Source organism: Ranitomeya imitator, chromosome 6, assembly GCF_032444005.1.
Source record: "Ranitomeya imitator isolate aRanImi1 chromosome 6, aRanImi1.pri, whole genome shotgun sequence".
Classification (NCBI taxonomy): domain Eukaryota; kingdom Metazoa; phylum Chordata; class Amphibia; order Anura; family Dendrobatidae; genus Ranitomeya; species Ranitomeya imitator.
This window is the reverse complement of record NC_091287.1, coordinates 338249189-338275027: the sequence shown is the minus strand read 5'-3', so window position 1 is coordinate 338275027 and position 25839 is coordinate 338249189. Positions and strand designations below refer to the sequence as shown.

General features: G+C 45.9%; 1 protein-coding gene across 4 annotated transcripts in view; it reads left to right on the top strand.

Annotated features, from left to right (window-relative positions):
* The window catches only part of DCDC2 (doublecortin domain containing 2), a 235344-nt gene that overhangs the window by 28178 nt on the left and 181327 nt on the right, over nt 1-25839 (top strand). For all 4 annotated transcript variants that reach the window (XM_069730878.1, XM_069730876.1, XM_069730877.1 and 1 more), the window contains exon 2: nt 8518-8569. In XM_069730878.1, the coding sequence (XP_069586979.1) occupies nt 8518-8569 (52 nt within the window). The remainder of the gene's footprint in view (nt 1-8517; nt 8570-25839) is intronic.

Sequence of the window (25839 nt, the reverse complement as noted above, 5' to 3'; positions counted from 1 at the left end):
AGTGCAGCACAACATATTGCCCCAGTGTCACCAAATAGCACAGTGTAGCAAAATATATTGCCCCAGTGTCACCAAATACCACAGTGCAGCACAATATATTGTCCCACTATTGCCAAATACCACAGTGCAGCACAACATATTGCCCCAGTGTCACCAAATAGCACAGTGTAGCAAAATATATTGCCCCAGTGTCACCAAATACCACAGTGCAGCACAATATATTGTCCCACTATTGCCAAATACCACAGTGCAACGCAATATATTGTCCCACTATTGCCAAATACCACAGTGCAGCACAACATATTGCCCCAGTGTCACCAAATACCACAATGCAGCAAAATATATTGTCCCACTATTGCCAAATACTACAGTGCAGCGCAATATATTGTCCCACTATTGCCAAATACCACAGTGCAGCACAACATATTGCCCCAGTGTCACCAAATAGCACAGTGTAGCAAAATATATTGCCCCAGTGTCACCAAATACCACAGTGCAGCACAATATATTGTCCCACTATTGCCAAATACCACAGTGCAGCACAATATATTGCCCCAGTATCGCCAAATACCACAGTACAGCAAAATATATTGCCCCAGTGTCGCCAAATACCACAGTGCAGCACAATATATTGCCCCACTGTCGCCAAATACCACAGTGCAGCACAATATATTGTCCCACTATTGCCAAATACCACAGTACAGCACAATATATTGCCCCAGTGTCACCAAATACCACAGTGCAGCACAATATATTGTCTCAGTATCGCCAAATACCACAGTGCAGCACAATATATTGCCCCAGTATCGCCAAATACCACAGTGCAGCACAATATATTGTCTCAGTATCACCAAATACTACAGTGCAGCACAATATATTGCCCCACTATCGCCAAATACCACAGTGCAGCACAATATATTGCCCCAGTGTCACCAAATACCACAGTGCAGCACAATATATTGTCCCACTATTGCCAAATACCACAGTGCAGCACAATATATTGCCCCAGTGTCTCCAAATACCACAGTGCAGCACAATATATTGTCCCACTATTGCCAAATACCACAGTGCAGCACAACATATTGCCCCAGTGTCACCAAATACCACAGTGCAGCACAATATATTGCCCCACTGTCGCCAAATACCACAGTACAGCACAATATATTGTCTCAGTATCGCCAAATACTACAGTGCAGCACAATATATTGCCCCAGTATCCCCAAATACCACAGTGCAGCAAAATATATTGCCCCAGTGTCACCAAATACCACAGTGCAGCACAACATATTGTCCCACTATTGCCAAATACCACAGTACTGCACCATATATTGCCCCAGTGTCACCAAATACCACAGTGCAGCACAATATATTGTCTCAGTATTGCCAAATACTACAGTGCAGCACAATATATTGCCCCAGTATCGCCAAATACCACAGTGCAGCACAATATATTGCCCCAGTGTCACCAAATACCACAGTGCAGCACAATATATTGCCCCAGTGTCACCAAATACCACAGTGCAGCACAATGTATTGTCCCACTATTGCCAAATACCACAGTGCAGCACAATATATTGCCCCAGTGTCACCAAATACCACACTGCAGCACAATATATTGCCCCAGTGTCGCCAAATACCACAGTGCAGCACAATATATTGCCCCAGTGTCACCAAATACCGCAGTGCAGCACAATATATTGCCCCACTATCGCCAAATGCCACAGTGCAGCACAATATATTGCCCCAGTGTCACCAAATACCACCGTGCAGCACAATATATTGTCCCACTATTGCCAAATACCACAGTGCAGCACATTATATTGCCCCAGTGTCACCAAATACCACCGTGCAGCACAATATATTGTCCCACTATTGCCAAATACCACAGTGCAGCACAATATATTGCCCCAGTGTCACCAAATACCACAGTGCAGCACAATATATTGTCCCACTATTGCCAAATACCACAGTGCAGAACAATATATTGCCCCACTGTCGCCAAATACCACCGTGCAGCACAATATATTGCCCCACTGTCGCCAAATACCACAGTGCAGCACAATATATTGCCCCACTGTCGCCAAATGCCACAGTGCAGCACAATATATTGCCCCAGTGTCACCAAATACCACCGTGCAGCACAATATATTGTCCCACTATTGCCAAATACCACAGTGCAGCACAATATATTGCCCCAGTGTCACCAAATACCACAGTGCAGCACAATATATTGTCCCACTATTGCCAAATACCAACCACAGTGCAGCACAATATATTGCCCCACTGTCGCCAAATACCACCGTGCAGCACAATATATTGCCCCACTGTCGCCAAATACCACAGTGCAGCACAATATATTGTCCCACTATTGCCAAATACCACAGTACAGCACAATATATTGCCCCAGTGTCACCAAATACCACAGTGCAGCACAATATATTGTCTCAGTATCGCCAAATACTACAGTGCAGCACAATATATTGCCCCACTATTGCCAAATACTACAGTGCAGCACAATATATTGCCCCAGTGTCGCCAAATACCACAGTGCAGTACAATATATTGTCCCACTATTGCCAAATACCACAGTACTGCACAATATATTGCCCCAGTGTCACCAAATACCACAGTGCAGCACACTATATTGCCCCAGTGTCACCAAATACTACAGTGCAGCACAATATATTGCCCCAGTATTGCCAAATACCACAGTGCAGCACAATATATTGCCGCAGTGTCACCAAATACCACAGTGCAGCACAATATATTGCCCCAGTGTCACCAAATACCACAGTGCAGCACAATATATTGCCCCAGTGTCACCAAATACCACAGTGCAGCACAATATATTGCCCCAGTGTCACCAAATACCACAGTGCAGCACAATATATTGCCCCAGTGTCACCAAATACCACAGTGCAGCACAATATATTGCCCCAGTGTCACCAAATACCACAGTACAGCACAATATATTGCCCCAGTGTCGCCAAATACCACAGTGCAGCACAATATATTGCCCCAGTATCGCCAAATACCACAGTGCAGCACAATATATTGCCCCAGTGTCACCAAATACCACAGTGCAGCACAATATATTGCCCCAGTGTCACCAAATACCACAGTGCAGCACAATATATTGCCCCAGTGTCACCAAATACCACAGTACAGCACAATATATTGCCCCAGTGTCACCAAATACCACAGTGCAGCACAATATATTGCCCCACTATTGCCAAATACCACAGTGCAGCACAATATATTGCCCCAGTGTCACCAAATACCACAGTGCAGCACAATATATTGCCCCACTATTGCCAAATACTACAGTGCAGCACAATATATTGCCCCAGTGTCGCCAAATACCACAGTGCAGTACAATATATTGTCCCACTATTGCCAAATACCACAGTGCAGCACAATATATTGCCCCACTGTCGCCAAATACCACAGTGCAGCACAATATATTGTCCCACTATTGCCAAATACCACAGTACTGCACAATATATTGCCCCACTGTCGCCAAATACCACAGTGCAGCACAATATATTGCCCCACTGTCGCCAAATACCACAGTGTAGCACAATATATTGTCCCACTATTGCCAAATACCACAGTACAGCACAATATATTGCCCCAGTGTCACCAAATACCACAGTGCAGCACAATATATTGTCTCAGTATCGCCAAATACTACAGTGCAGCACAATATATTGCCCCACTATTGCCAAATACTACAGTGCAGCACAATATATTGCCCCAGTGTCGCCAAATACCACAGTGCAGTACAATTTATTGTCCCACTATTGCCAAATACCACATTACTGCACAATATATTGCCCCAGTGTCACCAAATACCACAGTGCAGCACACTATATTGCCCCAGTGTCACCAAATACTACAGTGCAGCACAATATATTGCCCCAGTATTGCCAAATACCACAGTGCAGCACAAAATATTGCCCCAGTGTCACCAAATACCACAGTGCAGCACAATATATTGCCCCAGTGTCACCAAATACCACAGTGCAGCACAATATATTGCCCCAGTGTCACCAAATACCACAGTACTGCAAAATATATTGCCCCAGTATCGCCAAATACCACAGTGCAGCACAATATATTGCCCCAGTGTCACCAAATACCACAGTGCAGCACAATATATTGCCCCAGTGTCACCAAATACCACAGTGCAGCACAATATATTGCCCCATAGTCACCAAATACCACAGTGCAGCAAAATATATTGCCCCAGTATTGCCAAATACCACAGTGCAGCACAATATATTGTCCCAGTGTCACCAAATACCACAGTGCAGCACAATATATTGCCCCAGTGTCACCAAATACCACAGTGCAGCACAATATATTGCCCCAGTATTGCCAAATACCACAGTGCAGCACAGTATCTACCCGCTCTACCCCTCCACTACTTTTATCCTTCCTTCCCTTCCCACCTACTGGTCGCATTATTTCTTCTCTTTCGACTCTTCCCCTACTTGTAGTATTATTTCCCCACTTCCCACCCCTACCCCACTGTTTCCATTATTTCCCCCCTTTCCATTTATCCTCCACTAGTAGTAGAATTGCTCCCATTCCCACCCTGACCCCACTGGTAGCTTTATTGTCCTTTCTTTTACCCCAGCCCTCTATGGTAGAACTTTGCCGTCTACCCCATGCAGCACCAGTATCCTCCTCCTCTCACTCCTCCCCCACTCAACCCTAAATCGGCCCTGTCGCCCCCTAGCAGCAGCTCTAAGCCTTGGGCCATGTGATACTCCAGATGGGATGGAGAGTGTAAGGAGAGCGTGATGGGCTCCTCTGCTGTCCACAATGTGTAGGCTGTGGTGCCTGTCTGGAAGAAGGCTGAATGTACTGTGGCCCTGTTACTATGAGGCCACTATAGGTTTTTCTGCTCATTCAGTCTTGGAGACTGCACTGATAATACATGGCTGGCATTGTCAGCACAAACAGCCTCCTGGACAGACTGGCCCACCAGGAAACTACCCAGTAGGGCTGATTACCAGTCTTGGCCTGGATCACTCTCTGTTCACATCAGGTTGATGGCTTCCCATGCATACATTTAACAGAGGCTATGACAGATGCCATGCAGTAGCAGTGTTCACCCATAAGTGCCTATGATAATAAAAAAGTTTTGTATGTATACCCTTTTACTGAATGACATTGAATGGATTAGCGTAGAATAGGAGCTGATCTGTGATATCTGGTGGCATCCGCTGAACAGTGTGACAGAGCGGTGGTGTTATGCTCCATACACTGGTTACATCTGGCCTCTGCCGGCACTGCCAACAGCTGGTAGGTGTCAGACCCCAATCAATCTGATATTGAGGATTTTTCCAAAGAATATGTCATCAGTATCACAGTGGTGGAAGCCTCTCCTTCAAGGGGCTGTCTGAATTCCTCAAATCTGGAAAATTGCAACATTTCTTAAAAAAGGAGCTTTGCTGTTAACCTCTTATTCATAATCCAAACTAGTGTGAATATGTGCATACCAGGAGCAGCTACCTCCATATACAATATACAAAAAAAAGTTGCACTCTATCATGCCAAAGCATGTCGAATATGAAATACATGAAATATGAATAGCAAAATGGCTTTTTGAACATTAGGAAAAATTATAGGGTATAAGGTAGCTGCTCCTGGTATGCACCTATTCACACTAGTCTAGATGTGCCAGTCGTTTTTCTGTCATTTCTATGTTAGCCTACTGACTGAGCACTCCTCCCTTCACCATGTGGTTTCTAATTACATTTAATCACTCTTGGTTCCGGCCAACCCATATATGTAGGTTTTACTGAGAGAGGTGTCCACATTCACCCAAGCATACAGACATTGGCCTTAGGTAAGTGTTCACATTTGGACAGGGAGGTCAGGGACCCATCAGTTTAATAAGACCACCTTGACGATGGTTGATGGGCTCACACTATTTGGGCAAATTCTGTGCTAAGGGTCTCAAAAATGTTTTCCTAATGTTCAAAAAGCCATTTTGCTATTCATATTTCATGTATTTCATATTTGACGTGCTTTGGCAGGATAGAGTGAACTCTTTTTTTGTATATTGTATATGGAGGTAGCTGCTCCTGGTGTGCACCTATTCACACTAGTTTGGATGTGCCAGTCGTTTTTCTGTCATCCATACATATTAGGACAGACATATTAGTTTTTATTTTCTCTATGGAATGTGACTGCAGGCTCAGACTGCGCAGGGTTTGTTTGTAGTCTGTTACCATGGAGACACATAGAAACTCTTGAAACAAAGTCCATTGGTGAAGTTATTTCATTTTTCTTCTTAGATGCATTAGGAGTCTTACAAGAATTGTAGGCAGAGGTGTCTGTAGTGTATGATGGGTTCAGACATGGATCAGAACAGAAATAGTTTCATTTCCATCTGTAATCCATCTCTATTACAGGCTTTTAAGTAGTATAAAGCCCAGATTAAATCTATGCTCACAGTAATGTGGTATAACTAGAATGACTCCATGTAACAATGGTTCACTTGTCACCTTTCTTCTAGCAAGATCTGAGCCTTCCACTGGCATTGTGCAAGTAACTGAGCACATACCTTACTCTTAGTTACTTGTTTATTTGCACAGAGATGTTTACAATCATTTTATAAAGTTTGTGTAATATAATATGTATGGAACCAGGGGCGGACTGGTTCCCTGTACAAGAACAGGAGAGTCCACCTCTTTGTGTCCAGCAAGTTCATTATAGCGCAACCCCCTTCTGTTTAATGATGCTCAAGTAATTGTAACCTATGCAATTCTTATGCTTTGTTCCCTACAGGCAATCTAATAGTAGAAAACCCCTTAAAGGAGCTGTCCAGGACTTATGTATTGAAGACCTATTCTTTGTATAGGCCATCAGTGTCAGAACGATGGGGGTCCAACACCCGGCTCGCCCACTGATCAGCTGTTTGCAATGCCATCTGCAGCAGTGTACACAGAATACAGAGCCAGAAGATCACAGCTCTGCCCACTGTGTAGTGGCCGCTCTCAGGCGCTGCAGTTCAGTTCCTACTGGAGCAGGTGGGAGCTAGGCGGAAATACTCGTAAATGGTGCTGTTTCGTCTCTGTACATCTGGCCACAGCTGAAGTGGCAAAGAGATGATCAGCGGGCGTGCAAGGACAGCGTATCCTACGTGGTCATTATATAAGTCCTGGACAGCTCCTTTAGTGACCAACATATAGCACTTCTATGGTGGCCATTCAGGGGACTAATTCTGAAATGCCACCTTTACAGAAGAAGAGCTCTGCGCACAGCTTTGTAGTGTTGGGGCTTTGACACCTTCCTCTAAAGCAGGGGTGTCAAACTGCATTCCTTGAGGGCTGCAAACAGGTCATGTTTTCAGGATTTCCTTGTACTGCACAGGTGATAATTTAATCACCAACTCATTATTTGTGTAGGTGATTAAATTATCACCTGTGTAGTACAAGGAAATCCTGAAAACATGACCTGTTTGCAGCCCTCGAGGAATGCAGTTTGACACCCCTGCTCTAAAGTGTTTGCTATAGGGATGTGGCACCCTTTCTCAGCCCATTGGCTCCCTGCATCCTGTTTATGGTGGGTGCAATGCTTTACTGTGGTAGTCACAAGGTTTGCCTATCAAAATATTTTAGTGGCATGGCCCCATACACTATCTGTCAGTGTAACAGAGACAGTGATGCCTTGAAATGCAAGGTATACAAGCACTGATACGATTGCCGGTTCAAGTTTCTTAGGGGAGAAAAATAATTAGTGGCTATGTTGCATTGCCAAACAGATACTTTTATTTTTAGTCGTAAACGTGTAAAGAGACAGCTAATATGATTGTGTCCTGATGCTTTAGTAAGGTAAAATGGGACCTGCCGCCTCCATAAATGCTATAATGAGTAATCTGCAGTAAAATAGCATTTAAATGTTTGGCAGGCTTATTGAAGCTGCGAATACAGGAAGAAAAAGTTGTATTCTCCCTGCAGCCGCTTCCAGTCATCGAGGCGGTGCAGGTGAGCAAGCTGGAATCACTCTCCCTTCACTATAACTGACATCCTGCTCTACACACATGCACTGCAGTGCAGACTGTCAGTCAAGGTGCCAGGGAGTGATGGCAGCGGTCACTGAGTAGCGTGCAGTGACCAACAACCCCCTGCACTGCCTCAATGACTGGAAGTGAGCGGCTGCAGGGAGAATATCTCTTCATTTTCTCCCTGTAGCAGCTCATCTATTAAGCCTGCCAGACATCGTTTAAATGCTATTACCCTTATATCTCCAGGTAAATCACTTTTTGGAGGTGAAAGGTTCCCTTAAAATGTCCAGATGCAAACATGTTAAAACTAGCGTTGCTGCTATTGACAAAACACGTAATATCATGGCTAATGGACCACTGTATCTTAGGACAGATATTTTGTTTGTGTATGTTCAGTATCAGACTTTAGCTACCTGTATATGACTTTTACCTTTTATATTATCTAGCACATGCTATTATATGTCAAATTTCTTTAATATTTTCTTATCTTTCAGTTACTTGCATATTGGAGAAAACAAGAAAAAGCCAGTAGACCCACTGAGCCAGGTAATGTCCTATTAGTTCAGTACATGAGCACCTTACAACATGATGGTGAACAATTGAGTTATCAATTAACTATTTTTTATGTGGTCCTCCCACAATGAGGTATTATTTTTTTTTCTCTTATACATATCTCGGCACCCCCTGCTGTTCCTCTGATTCCTTCTCGGAACGTTCACCGTGTGTCCAGTGATGGGCAGAAGACAGCTCTAGTTCTCCGATTCCTACTGGGCGACCTTCGGAATCGCCGGAGTCACTCTGCCGGCCATACACAACAGAATCGGGACAGTCTGACTAAGCTACTGAGCATGTGTGTCCATCAGAACCGGACACCTCGGTGGACATTGTGAGATTGAATCACATGAATACCAGGAGGTGCCAAAACAAGTATCTAACGGCAATATCATTTTTGAAAAAATTGTGTGTGATGTATATTGGGAAGATAACATTTGTTAAGAGAACAACCCTTTAAAAGGACAGTGGCTTCACCGAATGTTGTAGTGTAGAGGGTCCCGATCCCCCAATACTTTGGGTGTGTTTTCCATGGGGAGAAGACCATAAGCTGCTGAAAACAGAAAAGGATAATGCCAGCTCACCGTTGATGTTTCTATCAGCCCAGCATGCACGAAACCACGAGCCGACCATTCATGTGTAGCAATTGCAAAATAAAAGAAAAAAATTTTCCGGCTTCCGGTAAAATTTTCAAAGTAATCTTTTTTTCCATCAAAAAAACAAATTAAAAAAATATGAGGGACAGAAACAGGAGCAAGCGATGCGTTTCAAACACGGTTGTTCTTTATTAAGCTATGTGAGGAGCAACCATGTTCGAAACGCGCCGCTTGCTCCTGTTCCTGTCCACCATATTTTTTTTATTTGTTTTTTTGATGGACAAAAGATTACTTTGAAAATTTTACCAGAAGCCGGAACGGAACATTTTTTTTTTTTTTTTTTTTTACGATAAGCTGCTGCCAGACTTCTCTAGTGGGGGTATATTTCCTATCACAGAAATACAACATACCTGATCCTATCTCTCACCGGGGAGAATTGGTGCCCCATTTAGGGTATGGTCCCCCGATGAGTTTTTGATGTTGCAGATTTTTTTGCAGCATTTCTGAATCTATTAGGTAAATTAGGTTACTTGTGGTGTTTTCATTGGGTTTGAGTGCATTTTTTATATGCGTTTTTATTGTATTGAAGCTTCAAATTTTGTCTCTTGTTGGTGTGTCATGTTTTAAATACAGCTGTTTTTTTATACCTCCTGGTATTTGGCTTAGCCCGGAGTCACACACAACGTATAAAAATACGGTCCGTTTTTGATGGTCGAGATACGCAGAAAATTTCCTGAACAGTGATCCGTATTCAATGCGAGGATGCAAATTTTTTTTTTTTTCTCCACAAGTTATCCACAAGATTGCCTTGCGCAGGCGTGTACTACAGAGGACAGAGAATGAACTTCAATCCAATATTGCAGCCAGCATGCAGCCAGCGGGTATGGAAAGGGTGAATCAAACACCCGAAAACCCCGCCAATATGACCAAAAACAGGTCCCGCCAAATTCAGGTGACAGGTTCCCTTTAAAATAGCAAGGTGACATTAACCCTGTATTACCCCATATCCCACCGCTACAGGGGAGAGGGAAGAGAGTGACTAAGTGTCAGAACAGGCGCATCTTCCAGATGTGCCTTTTCTGGGGTGACTGGGGGCAGGTGTTTTTAGCCAGGGGGGAAACAATAACCGTGGACCATCTCCAGGCTATTAATATCTGCCCTCAGTCACTGGCATTCCCACTCTTTCGGAGAAAATTGCGTGGGAGCCCACACCAGTTATTTTCGTGATTTAACCCTTTATTTTAACACCTAGAGCCCCCAAATTTTGCACACATACTTTTCTAACATTACTAGTGAGGAATATGTAAAAAAAAAAATAAGGGATATGAAATGGTTTACTGTATGTAAACCATATGTCATATCCTGTCGGGTTTGGGAAGGAGATGGCAAAAGCCATCAATTGAATTACCGGCTTTTCTGCTATCTAGCGCTATATGAAATATAAATATATGTATATATATGTGTCTCACTGATATATATATATTCTATTCTAACCTGTCAGTGTGATTTTACTGTACACCGCACTGAATTGCCGGCTTTTCTATAGAACACCGCTGCGTATTTCTCGCAGGTCACATTGTTGGTCCATGTGTAATCCGTTTTTTTTCTCACACCCATAGACTTGCATTGGCGATTCTCGGCCGAGATACGCTGACAATCGGAGCATGCTGCGATTTCACTCGGATCCTGAATACGGCCGAGAAAACAACGGATAATAGGAGCTGCCCCATAGATTAACATTGGGCCGAGTGCTATGCGATTTTTTTTTTATTTATTTTTTTTATCGCATTGCACCCGTCCGTATTGCGGTCTAGTGTGACTCCGGCCTTAGTAAAACTTTACTAATACAGTCATGTGCTGATTACATATGTTTCCCTAGTAGAAACGCACTAAAAACACATGCATTATTTACCTGCGGATTTTCTGTATCTCATGCGATTGTATGGGAAACATCTGCATTCAAACTCAGTGTAACCGCGAGAGAAATTGACATGTTGTGGATTTAAAAAGAAAACAAAAGCACTGTTGGTCAGTTTCTGCAGCTTTAAATAATGGGTATGAGATCTCTATAAATCCCATCCGCATTGCTAAATCTGTAAGACGCTGTATTTTTGATGCTGTTGAAATACGCATGGTCAAAAACTCATAACGGGAACTTAACCTTAATCAATAGACAAACAGCCATGGAGGGGGGTTGAATACTTTTGCAAACCACTGTATATACTGCTGATTGATACAAATTTGTAATTAGCGTGGCAGTGCACCATGAAATTTCCATCTCGCTAGACAAACCTGTGAATGTCTACGTAAAATGAGAACCTATATGGTTCTACTAGGTAAAGCAATTTCCTGGTTGAAATGACCCTTTACTCTAGAAAGTCCTCTGATGACTTTGGGATAGGTGTGAAACTGTTCATGGCAACCAAGAGCAGACACACTGGCAAAAGTAACACAATCCTTGTGATCTTTCTGTCTTTAGGGTATAGTTACAGCCTTCTCGGGATGCTGGTACTATGGTTTTGTTTACCATGTGTAGACATCGTCATAGCAAGTCTTCCAAATGTTCAGCCTGATGGGGGTTGTTCTGTAGGATTATGCGAGTGATTGTGTTTCTTCAAGATTGTTCAAGAAAGAACTTACAAGTCCTGAGAATTTGAGTCATAAATGTCATTTTTAGGGAAGAAAAACATGGTAATACAATTATTTTATTATTCTAGAAAAGACCTAGGCAAAGTGCGAGACAGCTGAAGGGCTGAAAAGGTGGTCCATGAGCCGCACAGTGCCCTCCCCCGCCTGCCATCCAGCCGCCTCACCGCTACCTGCATCATATTCAGCATATCAGGATGCAGACAACAGTGAATACATTGGTGGAGGACGGGGCTGTCGGCCCCTTCTTTCACCAATAATTTCATTGCGTAGAGTCAGTGCATTGGAGACAGCAGATGCATAGGATGTGTGGGATGTTAGTATGTATATAAGAGGCTATGTGGGTCTCGCGCTGTATATAGGAGGCTATGTGGGTCTCACGCTGTATATAGGAGGCTATGTGGGTCTCACGCTATATATAGGAGGCTATGTGGGTCTCACGTGGGTCTCACGCTGTATATAGGAGGCTATGTGGGTCTCACGCTGTATATAGGAGGCTATGTGGGTCTCACGCTGTATATAGGAGGCTATGTGGGTCTCGCGCTGTATACAGGAGGCTATGTGGGTCTCACGCTGTATATAGGAGGCTATGTGGGTCTCGCACTGTATATAGGAGGCTATATACAGGCTTTGAAGAGTTGGGGAAGAAAGTAAAGGAACTGGATGCACAGGTAGTTTTTTCTTCTATCCTTCCAGTAGACGGGCATGGCACCAGGAGATGGAACAGGATCCTTGATGCAAACAACTGGCTAAGACGATGGTGCAGACAACAAGGATTCGGATTCCTGGACCACGGTGTGAATTACTTGTACGATGGACTCCTCGCCAGAGACGGACTACACCTCAACAAACCTGGGAAACACACATTCGCCAGAAGACTCGCTACACTCATCAGGAGGGCGTTAAACTAGAAGAAGAGGGGACGGGAAGAAAAACATTAGACTCGAACAAAGACGACCCAGGAAAACATACTCAGAAGGGAGGTAAGAACATTTCTAAAACAATCCACAGTGAGGAGATTGGAACAAAACAAAATCCTCTGAACTGCATGCTCGCAAACGCCAGAAGCCTGACAAACAAGATGGAAGAACTAGAAGCAGAAATATCTACAGGTAACTTTGACATAGTGGGAATAACCGAGACATGGTTAGATGAAAGCTATGACTGGGCAGTTAACTTACAGGGTTACAGTCTGTTTAGAAAGGATCGTAAAAATCGGAGAGGAGGAGGGGTTTGTCTCTATGTAAAGTCTTGTCTAAAGTCCACTTTAAGGGAGGATATTAGCGAAGGGAATGAGGATGTCGAGTCCATATGGGTTGAAATTCATGGAGGGAAAAATGGTAACAAAATTCTCATTGGGGTCTGTTACAAACCCCCAAATATAACAGAAACCATGGAAAGTCTACTTCTAAAGCAGATAGATGAAGCTGCAACCCATAATGAGGTCCTGGTTATGGGGGACTTTAACTACCCGGATATTAACTGGGAAACAGAAACCTGTGAAACCCATAAAGGCAACAGGTTTCTGCTAATAACCAAGAAAAATTATCTTTCACAATTGGTGCAGAATCCAACCAGAGGAGCAGCACTTTTAGACCTAATACTATCTAATAGACCTGACAGAATAACAAATCTGCAGGTGGTTGGGCATTTAGGAAATAGCGACCACAATATTGTGCAGTTTCACCTGTCTTTCACTAGGGGGACTTGTCAGGGAGTCACAAAAACATTGAACTTTAGGAAGGCAAAGTTTGAACAGCTTAGAGATGCCCTTAATCTGGTAGACTGGGACAATATCCTCAGAAATGAGAATACAGATAATAAATGGGAAATGTTTAAGAACATCCTAAATAGGCAGTGTAAGCGGTTTGTAAGCGGCAGTGTAAGCGACTTGTCAGGGAGTCACAAAAACATTGAACTTTAGGAAGGCAAAGTTTGAACAGCTTAGAGATGCCCTTAATCTGGTAGACTGGGACAATATCCTCAGAAATGAGAATACAGATAATAAATGGGAAATGTTTAAGAACATCCTAAATAGGCAGTGTAAGCGGTTTATACCTTGTGGGAATAAAAGGACTAGAAATAGGAAAAACCCAATGTGGCTAAACAAAGAAGTAAGACAGGCAATTAACAGTAAAAAGAAAGCATTTGCACTACTAAAGCAGGATGGCACCATTGAAGCTCTAAAAAACTATAGGGAGAAAAATACTTTATCTAAAAAACTAATTAAAGCTGCCAAAAAGGAAACAGAGAAGCACATTGCTAAGGAGAGTAAAACTAATCCCAAACTGTTCTTCAACTATATCAATAGTAAAAGAATAAAAACTGAAAATGTAGGCCCCTTAAAAAATAGTGAGGAAAGAATGGTTGTAGATGACGAGGAAAAAGCTAACATATTAAACACCTTCTTCTCCACGGTATTCACGGTGGAAAATGAAATGCTAGGTGAAATCCCAAGAAACAATGAAAACCCTATATTAAGGGTCACCAATCTAACCCAAGAAGAGGTGCGAAACCGGCTAAATAAGATTAAAATAGATAAATCTCCGGGTCCGGATGGCATACACCCACGAGTACTAAGAGAACTAAGTAATGTAATAGATAAACCATTATTTCTTATTTTTAGTGACTCTATAGTGACAGGGTCTGTTCCGCAGGACTGGCGCATAGCAAATGTGGTGCCAATATTCAAAAAGGGCTCTAAAAGTGAACCTGGAAATTATAGGCCAGTAAGTCTAACCTCTATTGTTGGTAAAATATTTGAAGGGTTTCTGAGGGATGTTATTCTGGATTATCTCAATGAGAATAACTGTTTAACTCCATATCAGCATGGGTTTATGAGAAATCGCTCCTGTCAAACCAATCTAATCAGTTTTTATGAAGAGGTAAGCTATAGGCTGGACCACGGTGAGTCATTGGACGTGGTATATCTCGATTTTTCCAAAGCGTTTGATACCGTGCCGCACAAGAGGTTGGTACACAAAATGAGAATGCTTGGTCTGGGGGAAAATGTGTGTAAATGGGTTAGTAACTGGCTTAGTGATAGAAAGCAGAGGGTGGTTATAAATGGTATAGTCTCTAACTGGGTCGCTGTGACCAGTGGGGTACCGCAGGGGTCAGTATTGGGACCTGTTCTCTTCAACATATTCATTAATGATCTGGTAGAAGGTTTACACAGTAAAATATCGATATTTGCAGATGATACAAAACTATGTAAAGCAGTTAATACAAGAGAAGATAGTATTCTGCTACAGATGGATCTGGATAAGTTGGAAACTTGGGCTGAAAGGTGGCAGATGAGGTTTAACAATGATAAATGTAAGGTTATACACATGGGAAGAGGGAATCAATATCACCATTACACACTGAACGGGAAACCACTGGGTAAATCTGACAGGGAGAAGGACTTGGGGATCCTAGTTAATGATAAACTTACCTGGAGCAGCCAGTGCCAGGCAGCAGCTGCCAAGGCAAACAGGATCATGGGGTGCATTAAAAGAGGTCTGGATACACATGATGAGAGCATTATACTGCCTCTGTACAAATCCCTAGTTAGACCGCACATGGAGTACTGTGTCCAGTTTTGGGCACCGGTGCTCAGGAAGGATATAATGGAACTAGAGAGAGTACAAAGGAGGGCAACAAAATTAATAAAGGGGATGGGAGAACTACAATACCCAGATAGATTAGCGAAATTAGGATTATTTAGTCTAGAAAAAAGACGACTGAGGGGCGATCTAATAACCATGTATAAGTATATAAGGGGACAATACAAATATCTCGCTGAGGATCTGTTTATACCAAGGAAGGTGACGGGCACAAGGGGGCATTCTTTGCGTCTGGAGGAGAGAAGGTTTTTCCACCAACATAGAAGAGGATTCTTTACTGTTAGGGCAGTGAGAATCTGGAATTGCTTGCCTGAGGAGGTGGTGATGGCGAACTCAGTCGAGGGGTTCAAGAGAGGCCTGGATGTCTTCCTGGAGCAGAACAATATTGTATCATACAATTATTAGGTTCTGTAGAAGGACGTAGATCTGGGTATTTATTATAATGGAATATAGGCTGAACTGGATGGACAAATGTCTTTTTTCGGCCTTACTAACTATGTTACTATGTTACTATGTTACTATGTGGGTCTCACGCTGTACATAGGAGGCTATGTGGGTCTCGCACTGTATATAGGAGGCTATGTGGGTCTCACGCTGTATATAGGAGGCTATGTGGGTCTCGCACTGTATATAGGAGGCTATGTGGGTCTCACGCTGTATATAGGAGGCTATGTGGGTCTCGCACTGTATATAGGAGGCTATGTGGGTCTCACGCTGTATATAGGAGGCTATGTGGGTCTCACGTGGGTCTCACGCTGTATATAGGAGGCTATGTGGGTCTCACGCTGTATATAGGAGGCTATGTGGGTCTCACGTGGGTCTCACGCTGTATATAGGAGGCTATGTGGGTCTCACGCTGTATATAAGAGGCTATGTGGGTCTCACGCTGTATATAAGAGGCTATGTGGGTCTCGCACTGTATATAGGAGGCTATGTGGGTCTCACGTGGGTCTCACATTATATATAGGAGGCTATGTGGGTCTCACGTGGGTCTCACGCTGTATATAGGAGGCTATGTGGGTCTCGCGCTGTATATAGGAGGCTATGTGGGTCTCACGCTGTATATAGGAGGCTATGTGGGTCTCACGCTGTATATGGGAGGCTATGTGGGGGCTCATGCTGTATATAAGAGGCTATGTGTGGGGCTGATATGGAATATATGGGGATGTCAGCATACTTACAGTAATTCTGATCAATATTAAGTGATAGTTAATATTGAGCAAAATTAATTTCAGCCTATTGGTTCAGCACTCTTCCACAGTCATGGTCTCTCATGTGGCCCCTTGGGAAAATCTGTTCTATAGGATTTAGCAAATGGGCTATTTGTGTTTTTTTTTTTTTTTCCACAGAACGTTTATTACATTTCTTGAATAGTTACAGAATAAAAACATAAAATCTCAAGGTAGAAGCATTCGGTACAAATCAATTCAACAGAGAAAACTACCGTTAACGAAGTGTGGACTCAAGACGAAGTAGTTCTCATCTTAGGCGACGTTCACACATTCAGTATTTGGTCAGTATTTTACATCAGTATTTGTAAGCCAAAACCAGGAGTGGGTCAAATATACAGAAGTGGTGACTTGTTTCTGTACTTTTCCTCTGATGTTCCACTCCTGGTTTTGTGTTACAAATACTGATGTAAAATACTGACCAAATACTGCTAGTGTGAATGAGGCGTTATTATATTTGGACACTGACTTTGACACAGAAGGAGGGAAGTGAATTCTAAGAGAACAATTCTAACTCAAAGTAAACCTCCTAAATTACGATGATGTGTGTAAAGCGCTGCGGAACATGATAGCACTACATAAGCAAAGCATAATAAATGAACTATAAATCTGGTATCACGGAAATTTTATTGGCCTGACAAATAAATCGGTCTTATCACTTTTACCGTACAGTGAACTGTGCAAAAAAAATTAAAACAATAATTGAATTGCTGGTTTTTGTTCATTCTGCATTTAAAAAATAGGAATAAAAAGTATAAATAAATCCAGGTCTATGATATTCGGGTGCAATAAATCCTGGACCACGCCGATCTAATGGGACTCAGTACCTTGGGCCTTCTCAATGACCCCTTTGGCCATTGGATAGTCTTTAGCATTCTAATGAATGCAGTGGACACCCACCTTCTTCCCAGGGATTAACTGAGTCTAGTAGTCCAGTCATTTGCAGATCATTCACTTTTACAGGACAAACTTTTGGCCCCTCACCAGTTGGACAGTCCACACTGCAAGCCAAAAATGTGTAAAATGAACACCATCGTCCCATGTTACAGACACCATCGTCCCATGTTACAGTCCGTTTACTCAGTGGTCAGGGGATAATTGGCAGCTATGTGACCTGGTCTGTGACAACTCCAGCAAATTACATTCCCCGATGAGACCCTATTCATGACCTCCACCACCCTCTTTTAAGCTTCCGCCCCCTGATGGGATCCCCAGTGGGGAGTGGGTTGCCTCTCCAAGGAACAGCCGACCACTTGATACCTTTTCGACCAGTCCGACCAAATCATCAACGTTCCGGGATCTCTTTGGGCAACCTAAGTCTGCATTGGGCTTGGAAGGGAGCGAATGAACTGGTCCATTACAACTTGCTCTACCATCGGCGCTGGGATAGAGGACTCTGGCTGCACCCACTTTTGAATGAGGTGCAGCAAATCAAACATTTGGGAGCAAGGGGGTTTGTCAATGTGATATGCCCAGTGGTGGACACATTGTACTCTGACTGACATTGTCACCCCCAAGCTTGGTAAAATTTCCGTTTTCAGTTTTGCATATTATTTGGCGTCTTGTAAGGCTAAATCATAGTAGGCCTTTTATGACTCCCCCATTAAGTATGGTGCCAAGACTTCTGGCTATTGCTCTGGCAGGAGTTTCTCCCTTTCGGCGACCCTTTAAAAAAAATGGTTAAAAAGGCCTCTGTTGTCTCCCAGGATCAGTTTCTGCATGGCTCTCCTCCCTTTCTTCCGTATGGAAAAATCAGTAGCTGACCCCGGAGTTGGAGCTTCCGCTGTCACCACTCTGTTGCCGGGTGTCCCAGGACCAGGTGCTCCTTAGCTGTCCCTAATGGAAGGGTGACCTAACATGCCCTATTTCCCAGATTACTTTTGATGGTGAAGATGTCGGGGCCATGTACCTTGCCTTCTCTCCTGAATCCGCCCTCAGTCTATAGCCTATCCCCACCCATGGAAGAGGGGAGTAATAGTGTACCGTAATACACCAACCAGACTGACAAGGTAATACGAACAGGGGTAACGAAAAATACTAAACATACAAATATACTCACACATATGACAGAGGAATACATCAGGGAATGGAGGATGGGGTTAAACCAAAGTAGGAGAAGAAACCTAGCAACAGTAACAGCTAAACCCACCAACTGCCTTCTCATATAAACCAAAAACAACCTCCAGCCATGCAGCATAAGCTAGCTCTGACAAGGAGTACTAACCAGGGCCTAGTTTATAAAGGAGCTTGACGTGGCTAACAGTGCACAGCTGAGAGCATATAACTCCAGGAGCTCTCAATGGAGCAGATTAACCCCTGCACTGCTAAAACTAAATTTACAGCGTTTAATAAGAAGATAACGTCATCTTCTTGTCTTCCTGCTCCGGCTCCGGCGTACTTTGTCTGCCCTATTGAGGGCAGAACAAAGTACTGCAGTGCGCACTGCAGTACTTTATGCAGCCCTCAACAGGGCAGACAAAGTACGCCGGAGCCACGGCAGGAAGAGGACGTCATCATATGAAGATAGGAGGCGCTGGACCCGGATCGCGATGCCCATCGGACCGGGCCGCAGCGGGACCGCCCCTGGGTGAGTATAATATAACCTGTTTTTCTTACCTTTCAGGTTACATCGGGGGCTTATCTACAACATTAGAAAATGCTGTAGATAAACCCCTGATGCCGGTGGACTTAGCTCATGTACGATTTTTGGGGTGACAGATTCCCTTTAACCCCTTTCTGACCTCGGACGGGATAGTACGTCCGAGGTCAGAAGCCCCGCTTTGATGCGGGCTCCGGCGGTGAGCCCGCATCAAAGCCGGGACATGTCAGCTGTTTTGAACAGCTAACATGTGCCCGTAATAGGCGCGGGCAGAATCGCGATGTGCCCGTGCCTATTAACTAGGCACTGTCAAACGCTGTCAAAACCCGCTGTCAAACGCATTTAACTACCGCTTCTGGCCGGGCGGCCGGAAATGATCACATCGCCGACCCCCGTCACATGATCGGAGGTCGGCGATGCTTCTGAATAGTAACCATAGAGGTCCTTGAGACCTCTATGGTTACTGATCGCCGGTAGCTTTGAGCGCCCCCCTGTGGTCGGCGCTCACAGCACACCTGATTTTCTGCTACATAGCAGCGAACATAAGATCGCTGCTATGTAGCAGAGGCGATCGCATTGTGCCTGCTTCTAGCCTCCCATGGAGGCTATTGAAGCATGGCAAAAGTTAAAAAAAAAAGTAAAAAAAAAATGTGAAAAAAATATAAAATTTTAAATCACCCCCCTTTAGCCCCATTCAAAATAAATCAATAAAAAAAAAAATCGAACCTACACATATTTGGTATCGCCGTGTTCAGAATCGCCCGATCTATCAATAAAAAAAAAAGCATTAACTTGATCGCTAAACGGCGTAGCGAGAAAAAAATTCAAAATGTCAGAATTACGTTTTTTTGGTCGCCGCGACATTGAATTAAAATGCAATAACGAGCGATCAAAAGAACGTATCTGCACCAAAATGCTATCATTAAAAACGCCAGCTCGGCACGCAAAAAATAAGCCCTCACTCGACCCCAGATCACGAAAAATGGAGACGCTACGAGTATCGGAAAATGGCACATTTTTTTTTTTTTTTTTTTAGCAAAGTTTGGAATTTTTTTTCACCACTTAGATAAAAAATAACCTAGTCATGTTAGGTGTCTATGGACTCGTAAGGACCTGGAGAATCATAATGGCATGCCAGTTTTAGCATTTAGTGAACCTAGCAAAAAAGCCAAGCAAAAAACAAGTGTGGGATTGCACTTTTTTTTACAAATTTCACCGCATTTGGAATTTTTTTCCCGTTTTCTAGTACACAACATGGTAAATCCAATGATGTCGTTCAAAAGTACAACTCGTTCGCAAAAAATAAGCCCTCACATGGCCAAATTGACGGAAAAATAAAAAAGTTATGGCTCTGGGAAGGAGGGGAGCGAAAAACGAACACGTAAAAATGGAAAATCCCAAGGTCATGAAGGGGTTAATCAGGTCCTTCATGCTTTCTGACCTTGCTCCCCGGCTTATACAGTAGTTGACTTCACCCAAGACATTCAGTACTTCTGTAGCAGTCACACGTTTTCCCTGGGAATGCTGCCCGCATTCTCCATCAAATATTTTAATGCTACCCACTTGAGTGTGATCTAAGGTATCACAGGAACTTATTTTGTGTAACCCCTTTACTCCCGGACCTTGTTTTCGTTTTTCGCTCCCCTCCTTCCCAGAGCCATAACTTTATCTTTCTGTCAATATAGCCATGTGAGGGCTTATTTTTTGCCGGACGAGTTGCACTTTTAAATGACACCATTGGTTTTACCATGTCGTGTACTAGAAAACAGGAGAAAAATTCCAAGTGCAGTGAAATTGCAAAAAAAGTGCAACCCCACACTTGTTTTTTTGTTTTTGCTTTTTTTTGCTAGGTTCATTAAATGCTAAAACTGACCTGCCATTATGATTCTCCAGGTAATTATGAGTTCATAGACACCAAACATATCTAGGTTGTTTTTAACCCCTTCCCGACCTTTGACGCCACGTAGGCGTCATGAAAGTCGGTGCCAATCCGACCTGTGACGCCTACGTGGCGTCATGGCGGGAATGCTTCCCTGCGGGTCCGGTGACCGGGGTCATTTAAATGTCACCGTACCCGCAGGTGCAGGGGGACCTGTACTTCACCCCAGGGGGGGTGGCTTTGCCCCCCCGGGTGTACGATCGCTCCGGGTGACCTTTATTTCACCCCCTTCAGCTCTGATTGGAGCTAGCGTCCATGTGACGCTAGCTCTCCAATCAGATCTGTAGGGGCGGAGTAAAATATGTCTGTCCTCGTTCTCCAGACTCATCCCGTTGCTGGAAGCTGGAGAACGAGGACCCTGCGTTTATACTTGCCCCCGATCGCCGCCGCTGCTGCTGCTCTGCCGCGGCTCCTGCCGCCTCTGCCGCTGCTCCTGCCGCCGCTGCCTGTGCTCCTGCCGCCGCCGCCGCCGCCAGGTACTCCCCTCTCTGCCATCCACCTCTGCGCTCTGCCCCCCTGATCACCCTCCCCCCCGATCTTACCCCCTGCCCCCCTTTTCACCCCCCCCCCCCCTGCTGCTGCTGCCAACTCTATCACCTCAGCTCTCCCAGCTCCTGACAGCCCCCGCCTGCCCCCTGGTGATCACCCCCTGCCCACTTGAGCACCCCCTGCCCCCCTGATCACCCCTGCCCCCCTGATCACCCCCTGATCACCCCCTCCCCCCCCTTGCCCCCCTGATCACCCCCTGCCCCCCTGATCGCCCCCCTGCTGCTGCAGCAGATTTCATCTGCTCCTGCTGCATTGCCTCAGCCCCCCGTGCCTGACAGCCTCCCCCTGCCCCTCGGTGATCACCCCCTGCCCCCCTGATCACCTCCTGCCCCCCTGATCACCCCCTGCCCCCCTGATCACCCCCTGCCCCCCTGATCGCCACCCTGATCACCCCCCTGCTGCTGCTGCCGATTCCATCTGCTGCTGTCGCATCGCCTCTGCCCCCCGCGCCTGACAGCCCCCTCCTGTCCCCCGGTGATCACCCTCTGCCCCCCTGATCACCCTCTGCCCTCCTGATCACCCTCTGCCCCCCTGATCACCCCCGTCCCCCAGATCATCCCCTGCTGCTGCCGCCGATTCCATCTACTGCTGCTACTGCATCGCCTCTGCCCCCCTGCGCCTGACAGCCCCCTCCTGTCCCCAGTGATCACCCACTGCCCCCCTGATCACCCCCTGCCTCCCTGATCACCCCCCGTCCCCCTGATCACCCCCCGTCCCCCTGATCACCCCCCATCCCCCTGATCACCCCCCGTCCCCCGATCACCCCTGCTGCTGCTGATTCCATCTGCTACTGCATCGCCTCTGCCACCCCCGCTCCTGACATCCGCCTCCGCTCCAGACATCCGCCCCCGCTCCTGACATCCGCCCCCGCTCCTGACATCCGCCCCCGCTCCAGACATCCGCCTCCGCTCCAGACATCCGCCCCCGCTCCTGACATCCGCCTCCGCTCCAGACATCCGCCTCCGCTCCAGACATCCGCCCCCGCTCCTGACATCTGCCCCCGCTCCTGACATCCGCCCCCGCTCCTGACATCCGCCCCCGCTCCTGACATCCGCCTCCGCCCCTGACAGCCGCCCCCGCCCCTGACAGCCACCCCTGACATCCGCCTCCGCTCCTGACATCCGCCTCCGCTCCTGACATCCGCCTCCGCTCCTGACATCCGCCTCCGCTCCTGGCAGCCGCCCCCGCTCCTGGCAGCCGCCCCCGCTCCTGGCAGCCGCCCCCGCTCCTGGCAGCCGCCCCCGCTCCTGGCAGCCGCCCCCGCGCCTGGCAGCCGCCCCCGCGCCTGGCAGCCCCCTCCTGCAGTAGAAAGTTTCACCAAACACTCGCACATACACACACGCACACTATAATAAAGTTTAGCTTTTTACACACACCACACACACAATGTCCCGCTCATCCCAGTCATCCCAGTCACAAAGGCTGTACACAGCTGAGGAGGCATATTCCTTTCTTGCCTCCGAAGCTGATAGTGAGGGAGAGGACCCCACTTTTCTGTATTCCTCCCACTCTTCCTCCTCTAGTGACACCGACTCGCCACCCCCAAGATGTCGCAGGTCGAGAAATCGTCCGGAGCCCAGGGGAGGAGAGCCGGAGCCCAGGGGAGGAGAGTCGGAGCCAAGTGTAAGTGACCCCCAACCTAGTGCTAGTGACGCCCAACCTAGCACTAGTGCCCCCGTCTGGACCCCTGTCCCTGAAAATTTTGCTCCACGGATTCCTGATTTCATTCCCCAATCAGGAATCCAATTTGAGACTGCCAACCTCCGGGAAATAGACTTTTTCAAAGTCTTTTTCTCGGAGTCAATCGTCAGTCTCATGGTGGAGCAAACAAATTTGTACGCCCTGCAATTTTTTGCCGAAAACCCAAGTTCATCATTTACTACTTGGAGTCCCGTTGACTCTGTAGAAATGATGAAATATTGGGGACTGGTCCTTCACATGGGAATTGTGAAGAAACCAGAAATTCGCCAATACTGGAGTACTGATATTTTATATCAAACTCCATTATATGGCATGGTTATGATACGCAAACGTTTTGAGGCGATTCATAAATTTCTCCACTTTAGGGACAACACGGACATCCTTCCTCGCGATGACCCGAATTTTGATAGACTGTTCAAAATTCGGCCGGTCATCGAACACTTCAGCAACAAGTTTGCTGAAGTGTACATTCCCCAAAGGGAAATTTGTGTGGATGAATCCCTCATCCACTTCAAAGGGAGGCTTCAGTTCCGTCAGTACCTGCCCAGCAAAAGGGCAAGGTACGGGATAAAACTCTATAAGATCTGCGAGAGTACCTCAGGGTACACTCTCAGCTTTAGAGTTTATCAAGGAAAGGACAGCAGTATCCAGCCCCCAGATTGTCCACCTGCTCTGGGGGTGAGTGGGAAAATAGTGTGGGATTTGGTCCACCCACTGCTTGATAAAGGTTACCATCTGTACGTTGATAACTTTTATACAAGCATCCCACTCTTTCAATCCCTCTCTGCCAGAGCTACCGTCGCTTGCGGTACCGTGCGCAGAAACAAGAGGGGTCTCCCTTTGTCACTAATTGAGCAGGTTCTCCCAAAGGGTGAGAGCCGGGCCCAATGTAGAGGCAACATGCTTGCGGTCAAGTTCAAAGACAAAAGGGACGTCTTTTTCTTGACCACAATCCATGGTCCCGGCACCACGGCCAGCACTGTTCGAGGTACCCCAGCACAGGTCCACAAACCGGACTGTGCCCTGGGGTACAACAAACACATGGGGGGAGTTGATCTTTCTGATCAAGTCCTCCAGCCCTATAGTGCCATGCGGAAGACGAAGGTGTGGTATAAAAAACTGGCTGTGCACATCGTGCAAATGGCACTGTATAACGCATACGTGCTATCACGATGTGCAGGCCAGACCAACAACACCTTCCTTCAGTTCCAGGAGGCGGTGATAAAGGCCCTAATGTTTGGAGGCGAGGAAGGAGCGGGCCCCAGCACCCCTGGAACTCAAGTCTCCCGTATGGTACCAGGGCAACATTTTCCTTGTGAGGGGAGAGCAAAAAAAAGGTGCCGGGTGTGCTATAAAAGGGGGATTCGAAGGGAAACTCGTTTCCAATGTGAAACGTGTCCCGACAAACCTGGACTGTGTTTGAATGAATGCTTCAGAATTCATCACGCGTCCGTGGACTAAACACATCCTGACATTCCCCTACAGAACTCACCCACACCAGGCTGATATACACAACACCACACACACACCCCAACCTGACGTACACTACACCACACCCCAACCTGACGTACTCTACACCACACACTCCAACCTGACGTAGTGTGTCAGGTTGGTGTGTATGGAGTAGTGTACGTCAGATTGGTGTGTGGTGTGGTATAGTGTACGTCAGGTTGGTGTGTGTGTATGATGTACACTACACCACACACCCCAACCTGACGTACACTACACCACACCCCAACCTGACGTACACTACACCACACACTCCAACCTGACGTAGTGTGTCAGGTTGGTGTGTATGGCGTAGTGTACATGAGGTTGGTGTGTGGTGTGGTATAGTGTACGTCAGGTTGGTGTGTGTGTATATGGTGTACACTACTCCACACACCCCAACCTGACGTACACTACACCACACCCCAACCTGACGTACACTACACCACACACTCCAACCTGACGTAGTGTGTCAGGTTGGTGTGTATGGCGTAGTGTACATGAGGTTGGTGTGTGGTGTGGTATAGTGTACGTCAGGTTGGTGTGTGTGTATATGGTGTACACTACTCCACACACCCCAACCTGACGTACACTACACCACACCCCAACCTGACGTACACTACACCACACACTCCAACCTGACGTAGTGTCAGGTTGGTGTGTATGGCGTAGTGTACGTCAGGTTGGTGTGCGGTGTATAGTTTACGTCAGATTGGTGTGTGTGTGTATGGTGTACACTACACCACACACACCAAACTGACAAACTACACCACACCCCAACCTGACGTACACTACACCACACACTCCAACCTGACGTAGTGTCAGGTTGGTGTGTATGGCGTAGTGTACGTCAGGTTGGTGTGTGGTGTATAGTGTACGTCAGATTGGTGTGTGTGTATGGTGTACACT